Source organism: Hibiscus syriacus, unplaced genomic scaffold (genome assembly GCF_006381635.1).
Source record: "Hibiscus syriacus cultivar Baekdansim isolate YM2019G1 unplaced genomic scaffold, ASM638163v2 tig00109997_pilon, whole genome shotgun sequence".
In the NCBI taxonomy this organism is placed as follows: Eukaryota; Viridiplantae; Streptophyta; class Magnoliopsida; order Malvales; family Malvaceae; genus Hibiscus; species Hibiscus syriacus.
This window is the reverse complement of record NW_024062555.1, coordinates 24,387-50,474: the sequence shown is the minus strand read 5'-3', so window position 1 is coordinate 50,474 and position 26,088 is coordinate 24,387. Positions and strand designations below refer to the sequence as shown.

The window sequence follows — 26,088 nt, the reverse complement described above, 5'->3', positions numbered from 1 at the left end:
GGTGGCTTTTATAGCCACCACCGGTGTGGTCATCGGACCGGTCCGAAGAGTGAGTTTCGGTGAGTCACCGAACTTGTGGTGACTCACCCTTGATCATTGACGTGTGGAGGGCAGCTGGGTCCTCTGGAGGCTTCATCGACGAGGGGCGTGGTACTGTAGTGTCGGCAGCATCTGGTTGAACCATCTGGCTTGGGAGGCGTCGACAGAGGCGGCTGCTGAGATCTTTTGGAGCGGCGGCAGCAGAGGCGGCTAGGGTTAGATAACCCTAACTGAAACCCTAAATGGTTTAGGGTTTCAGTTTGGTTTGGGCCGGCATTTGGGCTTGTAATTTTATTTATATATGTATTTAATATATATTTAATAATAATAATAATGATAATAATAATAATAATAATAATAATAATAATAATAATATGGGTAAAAAATTAGTATCTTCAGCTGCCCCTCTTTGCTCATTCTTGTGTTAACAAGAATAGGGCAAAGATGAAAAGATAATAAAATTTTTTATCCATTTGGCTTCACTTGATCATAATGGAGATATTGAATAAATTCTTCTCTTTCTTCAGATGAGTTCTTCTCATTATGAACTTTCTGCTGGGGATGATGCTGACCTCTTTCTTTCTGTGATAGAGTCATTCAAAAGGTTGAATAAGCTTTTGATGAGTTCTTCTCATTATGAATTTTCTCCAGAAAGGCTGATGCTAATCTATCTCCTTCTGTGATAGAATTATGCAAAAAGTTGAACAAGTTCTTCTTATTATGAACTTTTTCTTCCTTCTTTAGATGAGTTCTTCTCATTATGAACTTATCTGGAAAAGCTGCTCCATCAAGTGATGGATTTGAGCAAAAGGTTGAACAAATTCTTCTCATTGTGAATTTCTTCTTCCTTCTTTAGATGACGAGTTCTTCTCATTATGAACTCTACCTGGCAATGTTGATCCATTAAATGATGAAAAAAAAGTTGAACAAGTTCTTCTCATTATGAACTTCTTATTCCTTCTTCAGATGAGTTCTTCTCATTATGAACTCGAACTGGAAAAGCTGATCCATCAAGTGATGGATTTGAGCAAAAGGTTGAACAAATTCTTCTCATTGTGAATTTCTTCTTCCTTCTTCAGATGAGTTCTTCTCTTTATGAACTCGAACTGGAAAAGCTGATCCATCAAGTGATGGATTTGAGCAAAAGGTTGAACAAATTCTTCTCATTGTGAATTTCTTCTTCCTTCTTCAGATGAGTTCTTCTCATTATGAACTCGAACTGGAAAAGCTGATCCATCAAGTGATGGATTGGAATCTTTGCTAAAATCTTTGAAATTCCTGTTAAAAATTCAACATAGATGAAAATGAATGAAAATGCACCTATTTTTGTAAACACCTAAAATATGATGCATGAATGTTGAGTTATTTGATTTCAGATTGGTGAATTGAGTATTTCTTCAATTATAAAAACCCAATAGATTTTTCTTCTTCAAATGAGAGAATCTATCATCTTTGAAAAATGTAGATATAATGTCACAAAATCTCTTGAGAATAAAACTCAATAGTATAGGCTCTTGAAAAGCTTGCATTCAAGCAACATGTTGATTCTGATAACAACTCATCTGATTATGAAATGACCTTTCAAGATGATTTCACAGATATCGATAGTTCTTTTAATACCGAAAAATCTTGAATTTTGATTCTGATGAGGAGGAATAACTGTTATACTTGACAAAAATGGGATTCTCAAGGGCTGAAACTTCAATAGCCCTGGAGAAATGTGGTCCAGATTCATCAATTGCAGAAATGGCAAATTTTATATGTGCTGCTCAAATGACTAAGGCTGCTGATGCACTTCTTCTGGTAAAAGATAGGAAGTCATTATGCAATGATCCCATTTACAAGCAAAGGCGAAACTTGGGCTATGATTTTTGAAAAGGAAGAAACAGAGGAAGCTTGAAAAGAAGCTTCTTAATGAAGACAATCATGCAGTTCATCTTTCAATTACAATGATTGGTTCTGTAGTTCCTACCAAACCAAATCAGATAACTCAAAGAACACTTCCAGAAGATGCTATTGGCAAATTCATCTTCCAAATTCAATGATTGATTCTGTCCAACCAGATCAGATAACTCAAAGAACACTTCCAGAAGATGTTATTGGCAAATTCATATTCCAAATTCAATGATTGATTCTGTCCAACCAGATCAGATAACTCAAAGAACACTTCCAGAAGATGCTATTAACAAATTCATCTTCTAAATTCAGTGATTGATTCTGTCCAACCAGATCAGATAACTCAAAGAACACTTCCAGAAGATGCTATTGGCAAATTCATCTTCCAAATTCAATGATTGATTCTGTCCAACCAGATCAGATAACTCAAAGAACACTTCCAGAAGATGCTATTAACAAATTCATCTTCTAAATTCAATGATTGATTCTGTCCAACCAGATCAGATAACTCAAAGAACACTTCCAGAAGATGCTATTAACAAATTCATCTTCTAAATTCAATGATTGATTCTGTCCAACTAGATCAGATAACTCAAAGAACACTTCCAGAAGATGCTATGAGTATATTGCACTTATTCCAATTAAGGTTTGGACTGGGATATCACAGTACTTATTAAATGTAAAGCCATAATTTGTAGATTTGAAACATTTTCATACTACTACACTGACAATGGCTATATTCATAATTCTTCCAATTGAGAACAGATTTTCTCTTATTCTGCTTCCTCCATGTGCTGATGCTTTTTCATTGACAAAGAAATGATGGCTTTCATGTGATCCAAAAACAAAGTTGAACTGTTTATAAACATGTACAGGAAGTGCCAAATTGACAGAAAGGATCTGTAAGGCTCTTGAAACTTATGGCAATGAGCCACCTTTGAGTATTCAGAAGTATGTTCTTGATGAGTGCTGAAAATGGAATCTAGTATGGGTTGGAAGAAATAAAGTTGCTCCACTTGAACCTGATGAGGTAGAAATGCTTCTAGGTTTCTCTAAAAACCATGCACAATAATCTGTATAGAGACATGTTTCATGGTGGTATCAATGACTTGTTTCTTTTTGCTGGAATCAGTGCTGCAAAGATTGCCTTATACTGTCTTAGTATATCTTTAAAAACAGATGTGCAAGAACTGAATGGTGATCGGTTAGAGCAATTGATGAGTAGATTTGTCAAATTCAACCTTGTTGTCGGTAGCATCCCGTGTAACAATCTTAATGTTCATGGCTTTAAGATGATGATGATTTGCTTATTTCGTATTCCATGTATTTAAAAGTATTAACATAAAGTGATATTCAGAAATCTTTAACTTATTTCAAAATTATATTAATTCATAGAAAAGAATAAATTGAATTTTCAAAAATAAATTGAATCTCAAATAAATTGAACTTGAAATAAATAGAATTGTATTCAAAGTTATGGCAAGCATAAGAATGATAAAAATTCAAATGTCTCAACAAATTATAAGCATAAGTATTTCTACATTAATCAAGTTGACACAATTTAGAGAAATGATATAAGCTTTTCTCTGGAAGATCTCAAACGTTGTCAAAATGCTTGTAGATATGAAGTTTCTTCCAAACTGTCAAAATCTTAAGAGGGTTCAATTGCCAGATGCCTAATATCAACCTGCATTTGAGCTGCCTTTTCCGGTTTTCAACTCAAATCCTTCCTTTGGTTACAAGATGCCCTTTGCGGGTTTTCACCTTGACCCCCCTTTTTCTTTTTTTTTCTTTTTCTTTTTTTTCTTTTTTTTTCTCTTTTCTCTTCAAGCATAATATTTCTTGACAGAATCCGAGTTTATTGGATTTCTCAGAATTTTTCCATCCATTTCTGCCAAGATCAATGCTCCTCCGGAAAATGTCTTTTTTACAACGTATGGCCCTTCCCAATTAGGCATCCATTTCCCACGGAAATCTTTATGTATAGGCAAGATCTTTTTTAGTACTAGATCACCCTCTTGGAATTCTCTTGGATGTACTTTTTTGTCATGAGACTTCATCATCCGTTTTTGATACATCTGTCCATGGCAAATAGCTTTCAATCTTTTCTCTTCAATAAGGTTCAATTGATCAAATCTAGCTTGGATCCATTCAGATTCATCCAATTTTATTTCTCTCAATATTCGAAGCGATGGAATCTCAACTTCAATTGGTAAGACTGCTTCCATCCCGTAGACTAAAGAAAAAGGCGTTGCCCCAGTAGATGTTCGAACAGTAGTTCGGTATGCATATAGAGCAAAATATAACTTTTCGTGCCAATCTTTGTAAGTTTCAGTGGTCTTTGTAATGATTCTCTTGATGTTCTTATTTGCTGCTTCAACTGCCCCATTCATCTTTGGACGATATGCCACTGAATTTGCATGTTTGATCTTAAATTGTGCACAAAGTTCGGTCATCATTTTGTTGTTCAGGTTCAGAGCATTGTCTGTAATGATCCTCTCTGGTAGGCCATATCGGCAAACTATCTCTTTCTTTATGAACTTGCAGACTGTGGACCTCTTAATATTGGTATATGAAGCAGCTTCAACCCATTTGGTAAAATAATCAATTGCCACAAGGATGAAACAATGTCCATTCGATGCTTTTGGTGTGATTGCACCAATGACATCTATTCCCCACATAGAAAATGGCCAGGGTGCTGTCATTACATGTAAAGGAGATGGGGGTACATGAATCTTGTCTGCATATATCTGGCATTTATGACATTTCTTTGCATAATCAATGCAATCTGTGTACATAGTAGCCCAATAGTATCCATATCTCATTATTTTTCTGGCCATGGAAAGACCATTTGCATGTGTTCCACATATTCCACTGTGTACTTCTTTAATGACGTTTCGAGCTTCGCTGGTATTTAAACATCTCAATAGCATTTGATCATTGCTTCTTCTATATATAATCTCTCCATCAAGAAAATATCCAGCAGCCATTCTTCTCAAGGTTCTTTTATCAATTTCCGATGCATTTGGTGGATAACTTTGATTTTTGATATATTGCAGGATATCATGATACCATGGTTTACCATCTACCTCTTCTTCCACACTATAACAATGTGCAGGAATTTCATATACTTGCATTTTGATTGGCATCATATCAACTTTCTTAGTTGCCTGAAACATAGCAGCTAATGTAGCCAAAGCATCTGCCATTTGATTTTCTTCTCGAGGGAGATAATTGAAGGTAACTCTCTCAAATTCTTTCACTAATTCGAGGGTAAAATTTCGATATTCCAACAATTTGGGATCTTTTGTTTCCCATTCTCCTCGCAATTGATACACCACCAAAGATGAATCTCCATATATCTTGAGACATTTGATTTTTCTTTCTATAGCTGCTTTCAATCCCATGACACAAGCTTCGTATTCCGCCATGTTATTGGTGCAAAAGAACTCCAGTCTGCTTGTAAAGGGATAATAAATATTTTCTGGAGAAATTAATACTGCCCCGATTCCTCGTCCCAAAGCATTAGATGCTCCGTCAAAGTAAAGCTTCCAACATGCAAATTCATCATTTGTTCTGACTTCTTCATTCATGGATATGCACAATAAATCTTCATCGGGAAAATTGAAGTTCAAAGGCTGATAATCATTTGATACACGACTGGCCAGAAAATCAGCTATGACACTTCCTTTTATTGCTTTTTGGTTGACATATACAATATCAAACTCAGATAATAACATCTGCCATCTAGCCATTCTGCCTGTCAAAGCTGGTGATTCCATTAAGAATTTCAAAGGATCAAGTTTTGATATCAACCAAGTAGTATGGTATAACATATATTGTCTGAGTCTTCGAGTAGTCCACACCAAAGCACAACATAATTTTTGTATTGGTGGATATCGAACTTCACAATCAGTAAATTTCTTGCTCAGATAATAAATAGCTTTTTCTTTTCTTCCAGATTCATCATGCTGTCCTAGTACACATCCCATCGAATTTTCGAAGACCGTCAAGTAGAGAATTAATGGTCTATCAGGCATTGGTGATACTAAAATGGGGGCATTGGATAAATATTTCTTAATAATATCCAAAGTTTCTTGACATTCTTCATTCCAGACTTCAGGATTGTTCTTTCGAAGTAATTTGAACACTGGATCACATTTGTCAGTTAATTGAGAAATGAACCGAGATATATAATTTAATCTTCCCAAAAAGCCTCGAACTTCTTTTTTTGTATTGGGTGGTGGAAGATCTTGAATTGCTTTTACTTTATCTGGATCAATCTCGATTCCTTTTTTACTGACCACAAATCCCAAAAGTTTTCCGGAAGTTACCCCAAAAGTACATTTAGCGGGGTTGAGCTTTAATTGATACTTCCTCAATCTCTGGAAAAGCTTTCTCAAATTTTGAATATGTTTTTCTTCAGTCCTGGACTTGGCAATCATGTCATCTACATATACTTCAATCTCTTTGTGCATCATGTCATGAAACAAAGTTACCATGGCTCTTTGATATGTTGCCCCTGCATTTTCAATCCAAATGGCATCACTTTATAACAGAATGTGCCCCACATGGTTACAAATGTTGTTTTTTCCATGTCTTCAGGATTCATTTTTATCTGATTATATCCTGAAAAGCCATCCATAAATGAAAACCATGCGTGCCCTGCAGTATTGTCCACCAATGTGTCTATGTGGGGTAAGGGAAAGCTATCTTTCGGACTAGCTTTGTTGAGATCTCTGTAATCCACACACATTCGAACTTTCCCATTTTTCTTTGGTACGGGAACAATGTTGGCTACCCATTCTGGGTATTTAGATGCCTGTAGGAAACCTGCATTGATTTGTTTCATCACTTCTTCTTTGATTTGCAACAACATTTCTGGCCTCATTCGTCTGAGCTTTTGTTGGACTGGTTTATATTCTGGATTGATTGGAAGCTTGTGTATCACTATATCTGTGCTCAAACCAGGCATATCTTGATAAGACCAGGCAAATATATCTTTGAACTCTTGAAGGAGATTTATCAATTCTTGTTTTATCTGGATTGTCAGAGTAGTACCAATTTTCACCTCTTTCATTTCTTCATCTGTTCCCAAATTCACAGTCTCAACCTCTTCCTTGTGGGGTAGAATTTGTTTGTCTTCTTTTTCTACCAATCTTAATAGTTCAGTAGGAATATCACATTCCAGTTCATCCTCACAACCATTGATTTCTTCCAGACATATAGGATGCTCTAAATTTATCACTGGATTAAATTTAGGAATACACATGCTATTAACACGGTGACACCTGCAAATTTAAGTCGGACATATTTCCGAAAGAATATAGTAAATTTATGAAATGTAAAAATGTAATAAAATGTAAAGAATGATTGCCATCTGAAAATTTTAAAGAAAATTTCTTATATTTAACATAATTTCTTTTACAAGATAACAAAAAGTTTTCATATTTTTGAGCTAAACATAAAGATTAGTTCTGAATATTACTCTGCGTTAATATTAAAAACTATAGGAAGATCTTCAGTGGTCCAATTGGTGAGTGTTTCTCCAGGAAGACATGGTCGAATCCTATCCAAGTATTTGCCAGTTTTGTTGTCATTCATGATCATGTTGATAAATAATCCATTCATAGCTTCTTCAACTATGTTTTGATCTTTCGTCAACTTTTCTTCTTTAAAGGCTTCAACAAGCTGTTGTTCTACATTAATTGTTCCCCCTGATCTGAATGTGGTCTTTAATTGTGGGAAAGACATGTGTTTCCAAAGGATTTCTCCCCCTTTCAATTTTGCCTTTCTGTCTTCACATCTTCTTTTCATCTCTTTGTTCTTTTGCTGAAGATTGGGCTTAAACCCTAGCCCAAAACGGTCTTTTTTCATCTTTATACTGATAGGAACTGAAATCCCTTGAAGATTCTTTCCTAGACCTTTCCCAGCTTTAGCTCCGATGCCTAAAGTTTGTTTTACTGTCATCTTGGTGCAATCAGACAATCTGGGATATGGAATTTTGCTTCCTTCTACAATAAAGGTTGCATTTACAAATTTAAGAGCTCGGAAAGAGCATTCAAGAGCATCATCATTGGTGTCGATATATGGAACATCACTTGTTACCGATGCAATGATTTCTTCTTCAGCTCCTACGCATATTAGTTGTCCATCAACGACAAATTTTAATTTCTGATGTAATGAAGAAGGAACGGCTCCTGCTGAATGAATCCATGGCCTCCCTAATAGACAATTATATGTGGGGTGGATGTCCATCACCACAAAGTCAATATTGTACACGACTGGGCCAATTAACAACGGTATTTCCATTTTCCCAAGCACTTCTTTTTGAGTACCATCAAATGCTCGTACTACATTCTGATAACTCTTCATGTGTGATTGATCCAGAGGCATTCTTTGAAGTGTGACTAGAGGCATCAAGTTGAGAGCGGATCCATTGTCAATCAATACTCCTGGCAACACATGACCATGACAATGTGTCGTGATGTTCAAAGCTTTTACTGATCCCATTCCGCCTTCCGGTATTTCATCATCTGTGAACGTTATGTAATTGTCAGCGGCTATATGTCCCACAATTCTGTCAAGTTTATTGAGGGATATATCTTCGGGGATAAATGTTTGATTGAGGATTTTCATCAAAGCATTTCTATGTGCTCCTGAATTCATCAAGAGATCAAGAATAGAAATTCTCGCTTGTTGTTTGTGTAGTTGTTCAACCACACTATACTCACTATGTTTCAAGAATTTCAAAAATTCTTGAGCTTGTTTTTCTGTCACAGGCTCATTGAATGCTGGAGGGGATTCATCATCAAATACCTTCTGAGGTATTACCATGGCTTTTCCTTTTGCTTTAACTTGTTCTGAAGCATTGGATGTTTCGGGAGAGTAACATCTCCCACTTCTCGTAAAGAAACCGACTTCGCTCACTGCTTCAGACGTCGATGTTGTACCCAAACTCGGTATTTTCTCTTCTGTTTTTTCTAGAGAAACAGATCCTCCTACCATTGAAACATTGGTAGTATAATTCCAAGGTACCCTGCGGGTATCTTTGTATGGAAATGGTAGAGGAGCGGTGATAACTACTTTCGGCTTTATTGGTGCAGGAATTACCGTAGATGATTTCACATTAATGATCACAGGATCATTTATTCTTCGACTCGGTTTAGAATCCTCTGATGAGCAAACATCATTTTCTTTTTTCCCTGGTTCTTCTTCAAAGAATTCTATTTCTCTGTTGTTCATCAATTTTTGCACCAAATCCCTAAATTCAGGACATAGTTGAATTTTATGCCCTTTCTCCTGATGATATTCACAATAATTCTTGTCTTCATTCTGCTTTGGCCTGAATTGTTGTGGAATTATACCGGCTAAAGAGAGTTGTTGGAATACCCAAACAAACGGAGATTTAATTTCAGAAATGTCAGTTTTTGCTTTCTTTCTGTTCTCTTCCTGAATTGCATTCACGTTTTTATCTCCATGATTTGGCAATGGATGATTTGATGCAGATGGTGTATTGAATTCCAACTTCCCAGTGTTGATCAAATTTTGAACCACCCTTTTGAATGCCAAACAGTTTTCAATAGAATGACCCGTGATTCCTTCATGACAAACACAGTGTGCCTTTGTATCATACCAAGGAGGGAATGGTGGTTGCATGGGAACCAAAGGATAGGGCCGTATGACATCTGCTTTTAACAGCGAATCATAGATCTCAGCATATGGTACTGGTAAAGGTGTAAAAGACAACCTTTCATTTTCCTTTCGAGATCCTCTGGAATCTGCTCGATTAGTGTTTGTTTCCTCTTTCTTAACCCTTGGCTGGGTTATTGTAACACTTTTCGATGAATCTTTGCTGTAAGAATTTGCATTGTTGACTTCATTCTCCTTTTTCCGGTACGTAGGTCTTTTGGAACTAGACCCATCATTTGATTCAATCTTGCCACTTTTCAAGACATTTTCAATGAGTTCTCCAGAAATGACCAAATCTGCAAAATTTCTGGTTGCATTCCCCATTAGATGATTTAAATAAGGAGCCTTCAAGGTATGAACAAATATTACTGTGGCCTCTTTTTCTGACAAAGGCGGTTGAACTTGGGCTGTCGTTTCACGCCATCTCTGGGCATACTGTCTGAATGTTTCATTATTCTTTTTCTCCAAATTTTGGAGAGTCCATCTATCAGGAACCATGTCTGTTACGTGGCGATACTGCTCTAAGAATGCTTTAGCCAGATCTTTCCAGGATCTAATGTTGGCTTTGGTCAATTGAGTATACCATTTTAAAGCCGGTCCTGTCAAACTATCCTGAAAGCAGTGAATTAACAATTTTTCGTCCTTCACATATCCTGCCATTCTTCGACAAAACATAGTAATGTGGGATGAAGGGCATGTAGTACCGTCATATTTATCAAATTCAGGAGCTTTGAACTTGATGGGGAGGATTAGGTCTGGAACCAAACTCAACTCACTAGCATCAAACCCATAGAATGATTCAATTATTTCCACGGATTTCATTCGTTCTTCTAAGCTCTTGATCTGTCTGGTCAATTCTTCATTTACTTTTTGTTTCTCATTCAGCTCATTCAAATCTGGGATTAAATGCTCAGTATTAAGATCCCCTATTTTCACATCGGATATAAGCGGATTTTTGCTTGAAGATGCAGGATTCACTTGTTGATCTTCATGTGGTTTGGCTTCTTGTAATGCAGATGTACGAGCATTGATTTGTATAGGTGTAGTACCAGAGTGATAAATTGGTTCTGGTGGAAAACCTAGAGGATATATGGGTTCTTGGTCGAAAGATACAGGATTTTCATGCATTTTTCCACTAATAGCCTGCCTTTTAAACATGTCCACTATTTTCTTCATCATATTGTCTTGTGAATTTGCAATACTGGCTTCAATTTTTTCCAGCTTCATTCTCATTTCTTCTTGTTCTTTATGATGTTGTTCCTCAATACGCTGTATTTTATCCTCCATAATTCTCTTAGTAGCTTGTCTAGTACCGTAGTGATGTTGTATTTCTCTTTTGGCCAGAATAACTGCGATTGAAAAATCTTTTAATATTATTATTTTCTCAAATTTTAATTAATGAATTTTATCTTAATAAATAAAATTATTCATAAAGAAAATTATGAAATGAATGATGAATGTATGCAAAATGTATGTATGCAAAAAGGTATTGATCCCAAAAAGTTAACTGTCATAGAACAACTTTCATCGGCATACAAAAGTTTCTTTATAATAGTTCATAACTACAGATAAGGCATAGCTTTCCTATTAAGCTCTATAATTTCTTTCATTAACCATGAAACCTTCTTTCCGCACTTAGAAACTGGATCAACATGATGCTCAATTATTTTGGCTTCAACAGCTAGTTCCCCAACATATCTAGCAACTTCGCTCATTTGTACCATGGCCTCGAACACCATGTTGCTTCTTTCTTCACTTCTTTCCACATAGAACTCAGTTGACTTTTGCCACTGTTCATTCGTTTCTTCAAGAGTCTGCTCTAATTCAGTGATTTTGACTTGACAATTGTGCAGAATTTTTTCAAGATCTCTAATGCGTCTTCGCAGTGAAGCATTTTCCTCATTACTTTCTTTGAGATCATTAGGCCCTAGACGAACCTTTTCTTGAAATAATGATTCTTCAAGTTGCAAAATGTAAGCGTTAAACTCTGAGTTTTTGTTTCTAGACTGATCCAGATCTTCTTCAAGTTTTGTTCGTGCTTCTTGCGTTCTTTGATTAAGCTTCTGGATTTGAATATCCTTGTTTCTGCATCTTTGTATCCAATTGCTAGCCACCTCCTGCTCTACCTCAAGTCTAGTGTTGAAATTTTTTCTTTCTAGCTCCCATTTTTCTTTTTCAATATTGGATTCTTCCATCTTTTGGCCTCTGACTTCAAGTTCAGCAATCAACTGGTTCATTTCAGATTCAAATCCCTTGAACATGATATTTTTCTCGCCTTCAAATTTATCAAAGATGTCATTCTTCATCTCTTCTAAATCTTTGGCTCGATCCCTTTCTCTTTGCATTTCATTCATGATCTCGCGGTGTTCAGCCTTGTGTTTTATAATTCGCTCTCTTCTGTCGACCTCAAAATCTTCCATTTTTTGCTTTCCTTTATCAAGGCTTTTGAGTAGACGGCTATTCTTTCCTTTCAGATCTTCAACTCGTCTTTTCTCGATGTTCAACTCTCTAGTCATCTGTACCGTTGATTGGCTTGGTCTTGATGCTTTCCGGGATTTATATAACTCATGGTAATTTTTCTGTAATGCTCTGAATTCATCATCAACTTTTTCTTTATTTTTCCTCAATATTGCACATTGTGATGAATGAAAGTCAATGTCCACACCCAACATAGCTTTATCTTGTCTCATTTGCTCTAATTCTTTTGACCAGCCTTCTCTTTCTGCTTCAAACTCAGCTCTCAAAATTTCAATCTCTGACGGAACCACCTTAATGCGATCTTCCATAGAGATATCCTCATTTTGATCTGGTAGAGGAATATTTTCGTTTTTCCTGACAGATCTCCATTCTTCATAATCAGGAGTTAGCATTTCTTTTGCTGCTTTAGCTCGGATACAAAAAGTTGTTTTCCAAGCTGTAACGGCTTCCATGATACTTCTTTTATAATTTTTGCTATGGAATGCGAACTCAGATGACTGTAATCCAGCAGTGACAGGTACAAATTGACGACCTTCATACTGTCTTATGACCAGAAGTGGTGCATATCCAATTCCTCCCCATAATCCGAGCAGCATTATCCAGTTGTAATCTCCACATTTGTAAAAGAATTCCCTTTGTATTTGCCACGGGGCTCGCCAAACAATGTCATTGCTTTGCAGATTTCGAAAGGCATTAATCCACATATCTTTCTTAATTTCTTTCGGCCATTCCTGCTCCAGAAATTCTTTTAATGGCGAGTAATCCGTATTAAAGCGTCGTTATGAAACCTTTTCTGTCCTCCAGAAATGACTACGGATCCAAACATATAACAACTGGGTACACCCTGAGAATCGTCCACCTCCTAACTTTCTACAAGCATTTAACGATCTGAAGGTCTCTGCTAGGATTGCAGAAGCAGGATTAATCTTTTTCGGTAGCTGTTCAAACAAATCTACCACTGCAGCTTCAATATATCCCAATATTTTTGGGAAAATGACCATACCATATATACCCAGAGCAAATAAATCGAATCGTACTTTAATATCTGGATGACTCTGAATAAGTTCTTTAATGTTGGTCCAAGCGATGCCTTCACTTTCGCCTTTTTGTTTTGTACGGGATGCCACCCATTCTTCTCGTACCCCGGCAATCTTTGCTAATTTAACTCGAAAGGGTTGAGTTTTAATTGACTTTGAATAGATTCGATTCTCCAAAGCCCCATCTATATGTAGCAAAGTTGTGTATTCTTCAATAGTAGGGACCAAATCCTCTTTATTGAGAGTGAAGCAATTGTACCCTGGATTCCAGAATTGAATTAGGGCTCGGAGTAATTCATCATCAACTTCTACATAGAGCAAATATGGGATGTCTCCGTAAGTCTGATAAAACTGCAATTTTTTGTTTGAATCCCAACTTTCCCAAATGCTTCGCAAATCTTGCATATCATTTCTTTTTAGTGAAACTGGAGCATAACTGGCCAAGTCAGATATATAATCATCCTGTAAACTGTTTCCTTCTTGTCTTTTTAAATCCTCAGCCCACTGTCTTACTTCTGAGTTTAGAATTACTTGATTTGAACACTTTTTATCCATAGATGAAGGCTTTCCAATGAGACAATTAACACAAGGATCAATGCCTTTTATCCTGTATGATGCTATGCAAACAGAAAAATAAAAAACACACAAAAAGAAAATAAATTAGTTTACATAATAAATAAAAAAATTCAATAATAACATTTACATAAATATTTTTTTTATTTAAACATGCTTTTTCTAAATTTAAATAATTTAAATATACATGTAATTTAATCAGTAAAGAAAATAAATAAACAAGAAAGTTAGAATTCATTTCTCCTGTGTGTACTCCTATTTTAGACAAAATTTCGGCATGACTTCGGATCGGAAGAGTTTCTAAGGTTTTTTATATGCAGGGTTTCATATCTAAGAATAAAGGTACCCGAATTGTCCTTGTTAGTGCCCCCTTGGGTTGCTAACCCTCAATCCTAGTCCATCACAGACTAAAGTGGATCGAGTTCAATTCGAGGGGATACATTTCTCTATGCCTGACACGGAGAATAAATTCTCACGAAGACAGAGAGCATATGAACCCCGGAAGTTACTTGCTAGGTCTGACACGGAGAATAAATTCTCACGAAGACGTCGCTTTCACTCCCACTTAAAAGGGACAACTCAATTATAGAACTTTATGTTATGCAATGCAAGTATTGTGTGTGAGGAGAAATGTTCATACCTCTGACAAAATAAATAATGAAATAAAATACTTATAAATAAAACATGTAAATATTATGAAAATAATAAGTAAATATAAAAATTTTGAAAAGAAAGAATTAAAAATTAAATATATAAATTTTTAATTTTTAATTTTTAATTAATGGAGACAAATTATAATTGATTTTTAAAAGTTTGACCAGGGTCCCCAGCGGAGTCGCCAAGCTGTCGTAACCCGTTTTCGTCCGGGCACGAAATATTATACTTGGCAGGGAAATTGATGTGAATAAATATATTTTTTCTTAAAATAATTTGGGAGTCGCCATCGACCTTTTGGATCAGGTAGATCGAATACCTAAAAATTATTTTTTTTAAAAGAGTTTTAAGAAAACATCAATTAAAAAAAATGAACTGATCTGCGTTTTATAACCAAAAATTCGTTCTTTTTAATAATAAAAAGGATTCGTGGTCGGTTACGTTTAGGGAAGGATTAGCACCCCTACAACGCCCAAAATTGGTACTTTTTAATTATAAATTGTCTCTATTATTAAAATTTAAAAATTCAAAAATATATTTAATTTATAATCATATTATTTCAAAATTATATATAAAAAATATTTATTTATTTAAAAATATCAGAAAAGAACTTCTAGGTACCTTAAGACAGCTCTTTTCTTTGATATTGATAAATATTAATTTAAATAATATTGTTTAATTTTTAATTTTAAAATATCAGAATAGGACATCCAGTTGTATTAAGACTGTCCTTTTCTTCTATATTAAAAATAAATATTTAAAAATTACTACTTATTATATATATATTTATGAATACATAAAAATATTTAAAAATATAAATAAAAATACCACTAAAACAATATATTTTAAAAACAGTAAAATAAATGAAAACATATAAAATAAATGACTAAATTACAGTAAAAATAAAATTAAAAATCTAATTCATAATTAATCAAAATTATAAGGATTAAACATGCTATTTCTTTATTTTATTTATTTAGTGACTAAAATAAAATTATCTAAAATTCGGATATTAGAATAAAATAAATTAAAAATATAAACTAAGGATTAAAATATTATTTATTAAAATTAAGGGATTAAATCTGCTATTTATCCTAAATATATTATTTTAATATAAAGGACTAAAATAAAAGAAATTAAAATTAAAGATCTGAATTAAAATATTATAAAATCGATTTAGTGACTAGAATGTAAAAATTACAAATTGGAATGGCTTCAGACGGGGTTTACCCTTTGTGAAATTACAGAAATACCCTCCCCAAAATGACGTCGTTCGGGAGAGGGTATTTATAACCTAAACCGGCTGGCCCTACGGGCCAGCTTCTCATTTCCTTTTCTCTGTTCTCTCTCTAGCTTCCCTCATCGGAGGGAAGCCGGTCACCGGACGGCAACCGTGTGCCGCCGTGACTGTCACCGCCGGCCACCGCATCCGGTGGCCGGAAAATTTTATTTTTTTACCGTTAAATAGATCGGAACGTCCTAAGGACGTTTCCGGTGCTCTTTTTCCTTAAAAAGCTCCTAATCGGAGCAAATCTACAAAAGTACCTTCGGTTTTTGTTGTATCCGGCGACGGTTGGGGTCCTCCGATGACAGTAAGTTTCTCTTCTTTCTTTTCCTTTTCTTTCTTTTCTGTCTCTTTGCTGAGTGGTTGTTGAGATCGTTGGTATATATATATTTTTTTTGTATCTTGTTTCTCTGTATCTCTCTCTGTGTTCTTGTTTCTGTCTCCGTCTCTCCTTTTTTTGCAGGTTCGGGTGATGGCTTTTATAGCCACCACCGGTGTGGTCATCGGACCGGTCCGAAGAGTGAGTTTCGGTGAGTCACCGAACTTGTGGTGACTCACCCTTGATCATTGACATGTGGAGGGCAGCTGGGTCCTCTGGAGGCTTCATCGACGAGGGGCGTGGTACTGTAGTGTCGGCAGCATCTGGTTGAACCATCTGGCTTGGGAGGCGTCGGCAGAGGCGGCTGCTGAGATCTTTTGGAGCGGCGGCAGCAGAGGCGGCTAGGGTTAGATAACCCTAACTGAAACCCTAAATGTTTTAGGGTTTCGATTTGGATTGGGCCGGTATTTGGGCTTGTAATTTTATTTATATATGTATTTAATATATATTTAATAATAATAATAATAATGATAATAATAATAATAATAATAATAATAATAATAATAATAATAATAATAATAATAATAATAATAATAATAATAATAATAATAATAATAATATGGGTAAAAAATTAGTATCTTCAGGCAGAATACCAGAGGAAGTTTGGAGCAAAAAAGAAATAAACCTTTCACACTTAAGAATGTTTGGTTGTATTTCTTATGTACACATAGATTTTGCTGAAAGAAATAAACTTGATGCCAAATCCAACAAATGTGTCTTTGTTGGTTATGGTGGTGATGAGTTCGGTTATCGATTTTGGGACTACGAAAATCAAAAGATCATCAGAAGCAGAGATGTCATTTTCAATGAGAATGTGATGTACAAAGACAGATCAACTGTAGAATCAAGTAGCTCTAATACCGAAGCTGAAACAAAGGAATTTGTTGAGTTCGAGGAAATTTCTAGAAATGATGTTCAGATCAATCTTTTTAGCAGTTCAAGAAGAACCAGACACACCAGAACTGAGACGCTCATCCAGAATTCCTAAACCAACCCAACGATATTCTCATTCTTTGCACTACTTGTTGCTGACTGACAATGGTGAACCAGAGTGCTATGATAAGATGGACTCGCTTATGTCAAATCAGACATGGGAATTAGCTGAATTATCACCAGGCAAGAAAGCGCTCCACAACAAATGGATTTACAGGATCAAAGAAGAGCACGATGGGAGCAAACGCTACAAAGAAAGATTGGTTGTCAAAGGCTTTCAGTAAAAAGAATGTATTGACTACAATAAAATTTTCTCTCCAGTTGTAAAACTGTCTACAATCAGACTGGTGTTGAAAATTGTAGCTGCAGAGAATTTACATCTTGAGCAGTTAGATGTATAGACAGCTTTCCTTCATGGTGATTTGAAGGAAGAAATCTATATGAGACAGCCAGAAGGCTTCATAAAGGCAGACAAGAAAAACCTGGTATGTAGGTTAAAGAAGAGCTTGTATGGTTTAAAACAAGCTCCTAGACAGTGGTACAAGAAGTTCGACAACTTCATGGGTAGCAATGGTTTTACCAGATGCCAAGCAGATCATTGTTGTTACATCAAGAGGTTCGACAATAGCTTCATTATTTTATTGTTGTACGTTGATGACATGCTCGTTGCAGGCTCAGACATGCAAGAGATTTTATACTTGAAGCAAGAATTGTCGAAGCAATTTGCTATGAAGGATCTGGGAATTGCAAAGCAAATTCTTGGGATGAGGATTAAGAGAGACATAAAGTCGGGGACTTTGATGTTATCACAGGCTGAGTACATCAACAAAGTATTCTCCAGGTTTAACATGCAAGATGTTAAACCAATAAGTACACCTTTAGGTGTTCATTTTAGACTTTTCAAAGAACAGTCACCAAAGACGAAGGAAGAATGTGCACACATGGTGAAGGTGCCATATGCCTTAGCAATTGGAAGTCTGATGTATGCCATAGTCTGTACCATACCATATATTGCTCATGCAGTGAGAGCTGTTAGCAGGTACATGAATAATCCAGGCAAAGTACACTGGGAAGCAGTCAAATGGATCCTCAGATATCTGCGGGGTACTACAAACAAAGCACTTTGTTTCAAAGGTAGAGATACGATACTGACAGGCTATGTAGATGCTGACTTAACCAGAAATATCAACATCAGAAGAAGCACTACAGGGTATGTCTATACTCTCGGAGGAACTGCAATGAGTTGGGTTTCTCAACTACAGAAGATAGTTGCTCTCTCCACAACTGAAGCAAAATATGTCGCTGTTATGGAAGCCGACAAGGAGATGGTTTGGCTCCAAAATTTCTTAGAAGAGTTAAGCAAGAAACAAGAGAACAATGTTTTGTATTGCGACAGTCAAAGTGTTATACATCTAGCAAAGAATCCGTCTTTTCATTCCAGAACAAAGCACATACAATTGAGATATCATTTTATCCAGTCTCTTCTGAAAGATGGGATTTTGAAACTTGAAAAGATCAGTGAAGCTCAAAATCCGGCAGACATGTTGACAAAGACGGTGACTACAGACAAACTGAAGTTGTGTTCAACTTCAGTTGGCATGCTAGAATAACAAAACTAGAAATGTTGCTGCATTGATTAAAGTGTGAAGACAGATTAAATCAATCTTCAAGTGGAAGATTATTGGTCAAATAATAGCAGCCGGTGGCTGCTTGAATTTCAAAGGTAGGGGGATGCCTTAAATTTCAAAGTTAGGCAGCCCATATTTTTGAATTTAAGCAAGGGTTAATTATTTTTAATCATTAGACTTTAGGATATTTTCAAATATTAGTCCCTAAGTTTCAACTATAAATATCCTAGCTCATTTAGTTTCAAAATCATCCCAAAAATAATTTTTTTCTCCCATTACTAGAAAGCTTTCTTGTGAGTAGTGAATGTTTTATAAACACCTGTAAATTTTTTCTCTTAATAAAAGATCTGCAACAGTCCAAAGACGTAAACAAATTTGGCTGAACTCCGTTATCAATTTCAGGTATTATTTTTTCGCTTTTATTTCGTATTCTCACTAATCTGGTTATAAGAAAATTACTCATGTTACTCTGTTTATTTTCCAACATCGAGGTTACGACGAGGCTATAAGGTGCACCTCAAGAAAAGTATTGCACTAAACCCTATATTAAACAATAGGATAACACATAAACAAGGTTGTGCATAATATGTCTAGAACAAGATGTACCAGTGATGATAAATTACCCCTACATATAACTTGGAATCTAGTGAATGTTGCGATTTAGCAATCCTTGAAATAACAGAAACAGATCTTTGTTATCCGTCCCGAAAATCTCTTCTGCCTTCTTCAAAGTTTCCTGAAAAAGGAAAAAAAAGATTGGTAAGCGAAAAAATGTTATATGGTAAACTGGTGGTCTCTGATAAACACAATTCTTTACCGCTCGGGTTTGCTTTTGAGCATTCAGTTCCTTGATGTTGGCTAAAAAGGCACTGAACTGTTCATAGGAAAGGCGACTCCTGGATTTTCAATATTTCAGATCAGTATTTCAGATCAGTTTGTGAAGAGTACACTACTCTTTCGGGATCATAATTCAATATATATTTGGAGTCTACCGTAAGTATAACAAATGAAGATGGAGAGAAAGAGAACAAAAGAATTTAAACAAATCTACCTGGCTTGACGAAAGAATTCCTTTCCATCAATTCGAGGAGTCCTTCCTAAACATATCATAAAATACAAGAAAAACAGGGTCAGATGAACAGAGGATGATGCAGAAAAACAAAATGAGTTAATCTATTAGAATAACAACACTAGTAAAACCTGGAAGTGAACGCCCACTAGGAGGAGAGTTAGCTGCAGATGATTGTTGGCTTGAAGGGTACCACGAGGAGAACGAAGTCCGCCCATCAGATTGAGACTTTGTAGGAGAGGTTGCGCTGGAGGTTATCTGGGGAGACCCGGCAGCAGAATAGCCCCTAGGAGACCCATTTGTGGATATAATTTTCGGAGTTCCGGTAGGAGTAAGCCGCGGTGTGATATATGGAGTTATAGAAAATCTTTGTCCAGCATATCTTGAAGCTGTTGAGCAGGAATCAACTTAAAATCCATATCAAAATGAGTTTTCTTATGTTTTGGAGGATTTTCCAAACTACTAATTCCTTTCTTTACCATTTCTGGAAGAAAAAGAGTACAAAGTGAGAAGAAAATTGATATTTCTATCTTCCATTACAACATCTATGCATACTGTTATTTTCCTTCATAACATCTATATCTGTATAAACTCATGAAAGTATAAGAGACTTGCCACATTATTTGGAAAAAAGTAACAAAATTGTCAAATAACTTATAACAGCCGCAAAACTTTGTCAAATTATATTTTGTCAATACAAAACAATTATTTATGTACTTTACATTTTCAAGGTTTACGATAACTCTAATCATTATTCATTAAAATATGCGCCAATATATCTATTTTGTTTTACCTCTAATTTTATGAAAGGATGTATATCAAGCATGAAATGCTGATTCTTTAAGCTCCAACAAGACGTAAAAAGTACTCAAAACAAGGAATAAAAATGAGAGAAATTTATCCATTTACCTTCATCAGTTGTGCTGCTTCCCAAGTCCATCGAACCATTGGAGGAACGAAGTGGCATGTAGCTCTTCACCCCATCATCTGTGGCAAGAGATATATAACATTGATCAAAAAATAAAAGGGAATGTGGAACAGGCTACTGTTGAATTTCGGAAGTGAGAAATTACAAATGAATGAGGAGGAAAATACAGAAGAAAAAAGAACAATAAGTGAAGCTTTATGATACCGTTGTTCGGATAGGCTTTAGGGACTGACTGGTCACTGGTCCCAATATCAACTGTTTCAGCCTGCTATTAAAAAGGGATTGAATAATAGGTTAAAAGAAATCGGTTTCTTCAAGCATCTGAACAACAGAAGCTGAACAGTGAAAATATAAGTGCAGATAAAGCAAAACCAAATTTCCATTGCAAACAACAGAAATATACTTGAATCATAAAAAGCAACAACAAGAACGGCTAAATACACAAATCTTACAGAGGAATTATCATCATTCAGGGATTGCATCAGTTGCCGCTTGAAAGTCTCCAACTGTCAAATATTAGAACATTTCATGCTTTATTCTTCATATTTCAAATTCGAAAACATATGAATGTAAATGATTATGAGCCAGAAAACCTCAAAAGCAGAGGTCAATGCTATTAAAACACTAACTTAAGCTGCTTTATCAGCAAACCATATTGTTAGAAGCAATTAAAAGAACCAACAAATTTAACAGTGACTTCTCATTCAGAGGCACTTTGTTGAGCATAACTCCATTTGTGAAGCTCAAAGTTGTTAATGATATTAAACACTATGAACCTTGATAAAGTCATCCACTCACCAAATTTCCTTAATAAGTAGTATTGTAACATGTAATCCATCTCTATAAAATAAATAAAACTAAACTTACTTGAATAAGTGAATTGAGTAAAAATACATTTAGAATTTCAATCTCACCTTAGTTAAATCACGGCTAAGTTTCTTTGTAGTAACTGCCAATGAGTCACGCTCATTTGAAAGCTTCATCTGTAATTAAATACAAATATCAAAATCACGAACACTAAAACCCTAAAATTTTATATAAATGTCCACAAAAGTAGTCAGCAACCACAGAAATTCAGAAACAAAATTATAAAAATCCCTCGAGCAGAATTTCTACTAAGCAGTATAAGTGTTGATTGTTCCGAGGAGATAACAGTAGAATTAGTAATAAAGGAAGGTGAAAAAAGGCACAAAATACCAAGTTAGTCAGTTTTAAAAAACCGCAGTTCAAATTCTGTCAAAAACAACCAAAAATGCCAGAACAAGATATAGGAAATTAAAACACAAGAGAAGAAACAGACATTCTCGTCAATAAGCATCTTTAATCGAGATTCGGCATCGTGATTCACTTGATGCAACCTTGATACTTTCTCTTCCAGTTCGCAAATGATACGGTCTTTCTCGTAAACCTTCGCCCTCATCCTCCCCATCTCCGTTTCCATGTTCGACACTCTCGATGCGATTGCCATCGACGTTATCTTACGCGCCAGATCCAACTGCTCGTAAGGATCCGTCGGAATCACCGCCAGAATCTCTTCCGGCAGATTAAACTCCATGCATCCGTCGCCGCCGCCCTGAGACATCGTAGATGGTATATCTTCTTCCGCCGCTATTGTTTGCTGGGAAAAGGAAAATATTTCAAATGAGAAAGAAATCAGTAATAGTAATAATAAATAAAATTTTATTTTGCTGCTTGGCGGGTTTTGGGCTTAATTTGCGGGACATTTGTCTGAAATTTTTTAAAATTATTTAAAATCATCATTTAAAATTATTAAAATAAGGATTAATTTTGTTGCTCGATTGAATTGGATTATTACTTTTTTTTAAAAATTAAAGATTCGTTAAAATTTAAATTAGATTAAATTAAATTTAAGTAGGACAATTAATCAGTCACAGTTTTTATATTTATATCTAGGGTAAACTATGCATTTAGTATCTAAACTATCAGTTTTGTCTGTTTTAGTACATAAATTTCCAATTTTTTCAAAATCATACCTAACATTTAGTTTTTGTTTCATTTTAGTAACCCACCGTTAAAAACATAACACGCTTAGTACCTAAACTATCCATTCTGATCTATTTTAGTACCTAAACTTTCAATTTTTTCACAACTTAACGTTAAATTTTGAACATAGGTACTAAAACGAAACAAAAACGAAACAAAAACTAAACTTTAAGTATGATTTTGAAAAAATTGAAAGTTTATGTACTAAAATGGACTAAAACTATTAATTTGGGTAATAAACGTGTAATTTACTCTTGTATTCGTCTATATTATATATTAATAGTTTTTTATCAATTTATTTGAAAAAGTATAAAAGTATTTTTATTTTTAAATCAGTAATAAATATTAGGGCAAATTATGCACTTAGTAATTAAATTATCAGTTTTAGCCCATTTTAATACTTAAGCTTTCATTTTTTCAAAATCATACCTAATGTTTAGTTTTTGTTTTATTTTAGTACTCTTGTCGTTAAAAAATTAACATGTTTAGTATCTAAACTATCAATTTTTGTTTCTTTTAGTACCTAGACTTTCAATTTTTTTCAAAACTTAGTGTTAGTTTTTACGGGTACTAAAATGAAATAGAAACTAAATGTTATGTATATTTTTGAAAAAATAAAAGTTTAAGTATTAAAATGGACAAAACTAATAGTTTAAGTACTCTAAATATTATTATAATATTTTTTAGATCTTTTATACTTTTATATAATCTCTAAAACAATAAACAATTAAAATCATGTTTATTTATTTACCAAATTTCTAATAAAATTTCTTTCGCTCCTATTTTTAAAATTATATTGTAACAATTAAATACAATTTTAATCGTGTTTATAAAATAACATTTTTAAACCGAATCGAAATTAAATAACAAGATAAAAATTTGAATCGAATTGAATCGTATAGTTTAGTTCGAATCAATTTTTTGATTTTCTCAATTTCATTATTTAGTCCTAATTCATTTCGTATTATGTTATTGTCTCGATTTCATTACTTAGTCCTAATTCATTTCGTATTATGTTATTTTTTAAAATCATATAAAAAGGGGATATTGATTGGTGCAACCCAACATATATATATATATATATATATATATACTTGAAAATAAATGCATCTAGTGACATTAATTAATAGGCTTGTTCGTTTAATTAAATGAACGAACATGAATAAAATGCTTGTTCGTTCGTTTAGGTTCATTTAAGTTCGTGAACGTTCGATAACCCATTTGTTTATGTTTGTTCATTTATATTCATTTATTTATGTTCGTTCATGTTCTTCATAAGCGTTTGAAATATTAAGACTTAATAAATTTTAACCTAAAATCCATTAATATTTTTAAACTCAAATAAAAAAAATACTCAAATCAATTAAAGAAAACATAAATCCTAAAATTATTTGGAAAGAAAAAAGCTCTTCTCAAATATAAACTCAATTAATTTTATGTTCATTCGTTTATATCCGTTCGTTTGCGTTCGTTCATTTGTGTTCATTTATCATTTTAACGAATGAATATGAACGAACACGAACAAGAAATTCCGTTTGTTTAGTTGTTCATGTTCGTTCATATATTTTGGTAAGGTTTTTATGGTAATATATTAAGTTATTTTTCTCTTAAAACAGTGAATTAATAAATAATTAACTAATAATATATACCTTAATTAATAGTCCTATAAACGAACACGAACGAGGGTATGTTCATGTTCGTTCGTTTAACTTTCACCGAATAAACGAACGAACATGAACATACCCTCGTTCGTGTTCGTTTATAGCCCTATTAATTAAGGTATATATTATTAGTTAATTATTTATTAATTCACTGTTTTAAGATAAAAAAGAAATTAATATATTACCATAAAAAACTTACCAAAAATATAAAATTCGCTAGTGGACTCATTTCCTCTCAATATATATAGAGACTGATATCAATAGAGCTTCATATGAACTTGACAAAAGCATCAATGGGAATTGCTTTGCCTCTTTACACTCTCATTCTTTTTCTTCTTTCCATCTCCTTCAACCACGTCGGACATCGAAACCTAGTTTCCGCCGACGAAGCCCTGATCCAATCCGAATGCCACAACGCAGATAACCCCGCGACTTGTATCCGATGCGTAAAATCCGATCCCCGAGGCGAGTCGGCCGATAAAGTAGGCATCGCGACCATCGTCCTATCTTGTCTAATCCATAGTGCCGAGGTCCAATCGGCCAACATGATAGACTTAACTAAGTACGACTTCGAAGAGGACGTGAAGCAGATGTTACTGAACTGCGCAACCGGATTTTTCGAAGCGCAAATTAATCTGACCAACGCGACGGACCTACTGATGAATAAAGATTACAACGGGACGAACAGCCTCGTAAAACAGGCGCTTGTACAAGAGGTGAAGTGCAGGAGAGCTTTGGAGAATCGTCATGTCACCCATGCTGCGATGGTTTATGATATGAGGGGTTATGAAGAACTTTCCAATGCAGCAATGAGGATAGTTGATAGGTTTTAGCAGCTTGTTGATGCAATCGTGTTATTACAAAAATTGTGAGGGTTAAAATGAAAATAAAATAACAAAAAAGCTTAATATATATCTCAAATAATCTTTTAATATTTTATCTTACCCCTCCCAATTACCTTATCGGAATTGAGTGACCGATCTTGATGTGATAGTTTGAAGGGCTAATCAAAATATTTTATTTTCTGAGGTCTAATCAGTTTTTTTTTAATTGAGGGATTTAATGAGAACTGTTTTAAAAAATTGAGGGTCAAATTATAATTTTTTTAAAGTTATGGGAGATTTAATGATTTTTAACAATTTCAAGAGGTTAGTTAAAAATATATAAAAAAAATTAAGATTTCATGAGAACTTCTAGCAAATTTTGGGGGATCTAGTTAAAATTTCTTAAAAAATAAAGAGGTATAATTCAAATTTACCAAAACATTGGGGTGCCAAGGTTCCCCGACTTAATGAAAAGGACCGCTTTGGATATAATTTTTTCTTAATTACTATTTAACTGCCATGCTCTTAATTACTATTTTGGGTAAAGTATATAAATGGTCCTCTTATTATAGGGTTTTGCTTCATTGAGTCCCCTAACTATTAAAAGTTGCAAAATAGTTCTGACTCTAGGTCCCTTTTTTTTGTGTCATCCGTCTATTAAAAGTGAAAATAGTCACTCAACTATTTATATGTTACAAACTCGTCATTTTCTGTTAAAATTTGATAAAATTTGATCCCAAAACTGTTTGAGTTGTATTTTGTGGATCGACTCTCTGTTTACATTATTTCGTCGGGACAATATTTGTTGTTTGAAACATTATGTTGTCGAGTCAGTGCTTGAAAGCAACGACGCTGCCAATACACATCATTAAAATATGATTTTATCATATTTGAGTCAGTAGGTTAATGTCTAGTTTTTGTCATTTTTTCATTGAAAAAGGATAAGTTAAGAACATATGAATAGTTGGTGACTATTTTCTAACTTTAAATAGTCAGGGGACTCGAACA

At 34.5% G+C, this 26,088-nt stretch overlaps 2 protein-coding genes across 3 annotated transcripts; one reads left to right on the top strand and one right to left on the bottom strand.

Moving 5' to 3' along the window:
* Positions 1–19,118: 19,118 nt before the first annotated feature.
* On the bottom strand, positions 19,119–22,239 carry LOC120212126 (uncharacterized protein At4g15545-like). Of its 2 annotated transcripts, none has more exons than XM_039210542.1 (9): positions 21,892–22,239; positions 21,506–21,574; positions 21,044–21,097; positions 20,796–20,859; positions 20,573–20,650; positions 19,795–20,052; positions 19,646–19,691; positions 19,412–19,490; positions 19,119–19,330 (listed from the first exon to the last, which is right to left on the bottom strand). In XM_039210542.1, exons 1-9 carry the CDS (start codon positions 22,171–22,173, stop codon positions 19,238–19,240), a joined length of 1,023 nt encoding a protein of 340 aa, XP_039066473.1. In that variant the 5' UTR covers positions 22,174–22,239; the 3' UTR covers positions 19,119–19,237. The 2 variants fall into 2 exon arrangements, with proteins under 2 accessions (XP_039066473.1, XP_039066475.1); XM_039210544.1 differs by having other exon boundaries at positions 20,796–20,856.
* Positions 22,240–24,549: 2,310 nt separating this feature from the next.
* On the top strand, positions 24,550–25,089 carry LOC120212129 (pectinesterase inhibitor-like). Its single transcript, XM_039210546.1, has one exon. The coding sequence runs from the start codon at positions 24,550–24,552 to the stop codon at positions 25,087–25,089; it is 540 nt and encodes a 179-aa protein (XP_039066477.1).
* The last annotated feature ends 999 nt before the right edge of the window (positions 25,090–26,088 follow it).

What these genes read in the sequence shown, in the direction of transcription:
- LOC120212129 (XM_039210546.1), top strand. Translation starts at nt 24,550, where the DNA reads ATGGGAATTGCTTTGCCTCTTTACACTCTCATTCTTTTTCTTCTTTCC.
- LOC120212126 (XM_039210542.1), bottom strand. Translation starts at nt 22,173, where the DNA reads ATGTCTCAGGGCGGCGGCGACGGATGCATGGAGTTTAATCTGCCGGAA. An exon ending in AGATGCTTATTGACGAGAAT is followed by an intron (nt 21,575 to 21,891) that starts GTCTGTTTCTTC and finishes ATTTAATTACAG; the next exon opens with ATGAAGCTTTCAAATGAGCG. An exon ending in TTAGCCGTGATTTAACTAAG is followed by an intron (nt 21,098 to 21,505) that starts GTGAGATTGAAA and finishes AATATTTGACAG; the next exon opens with TTGGAGACTTTCAAGCGGCA.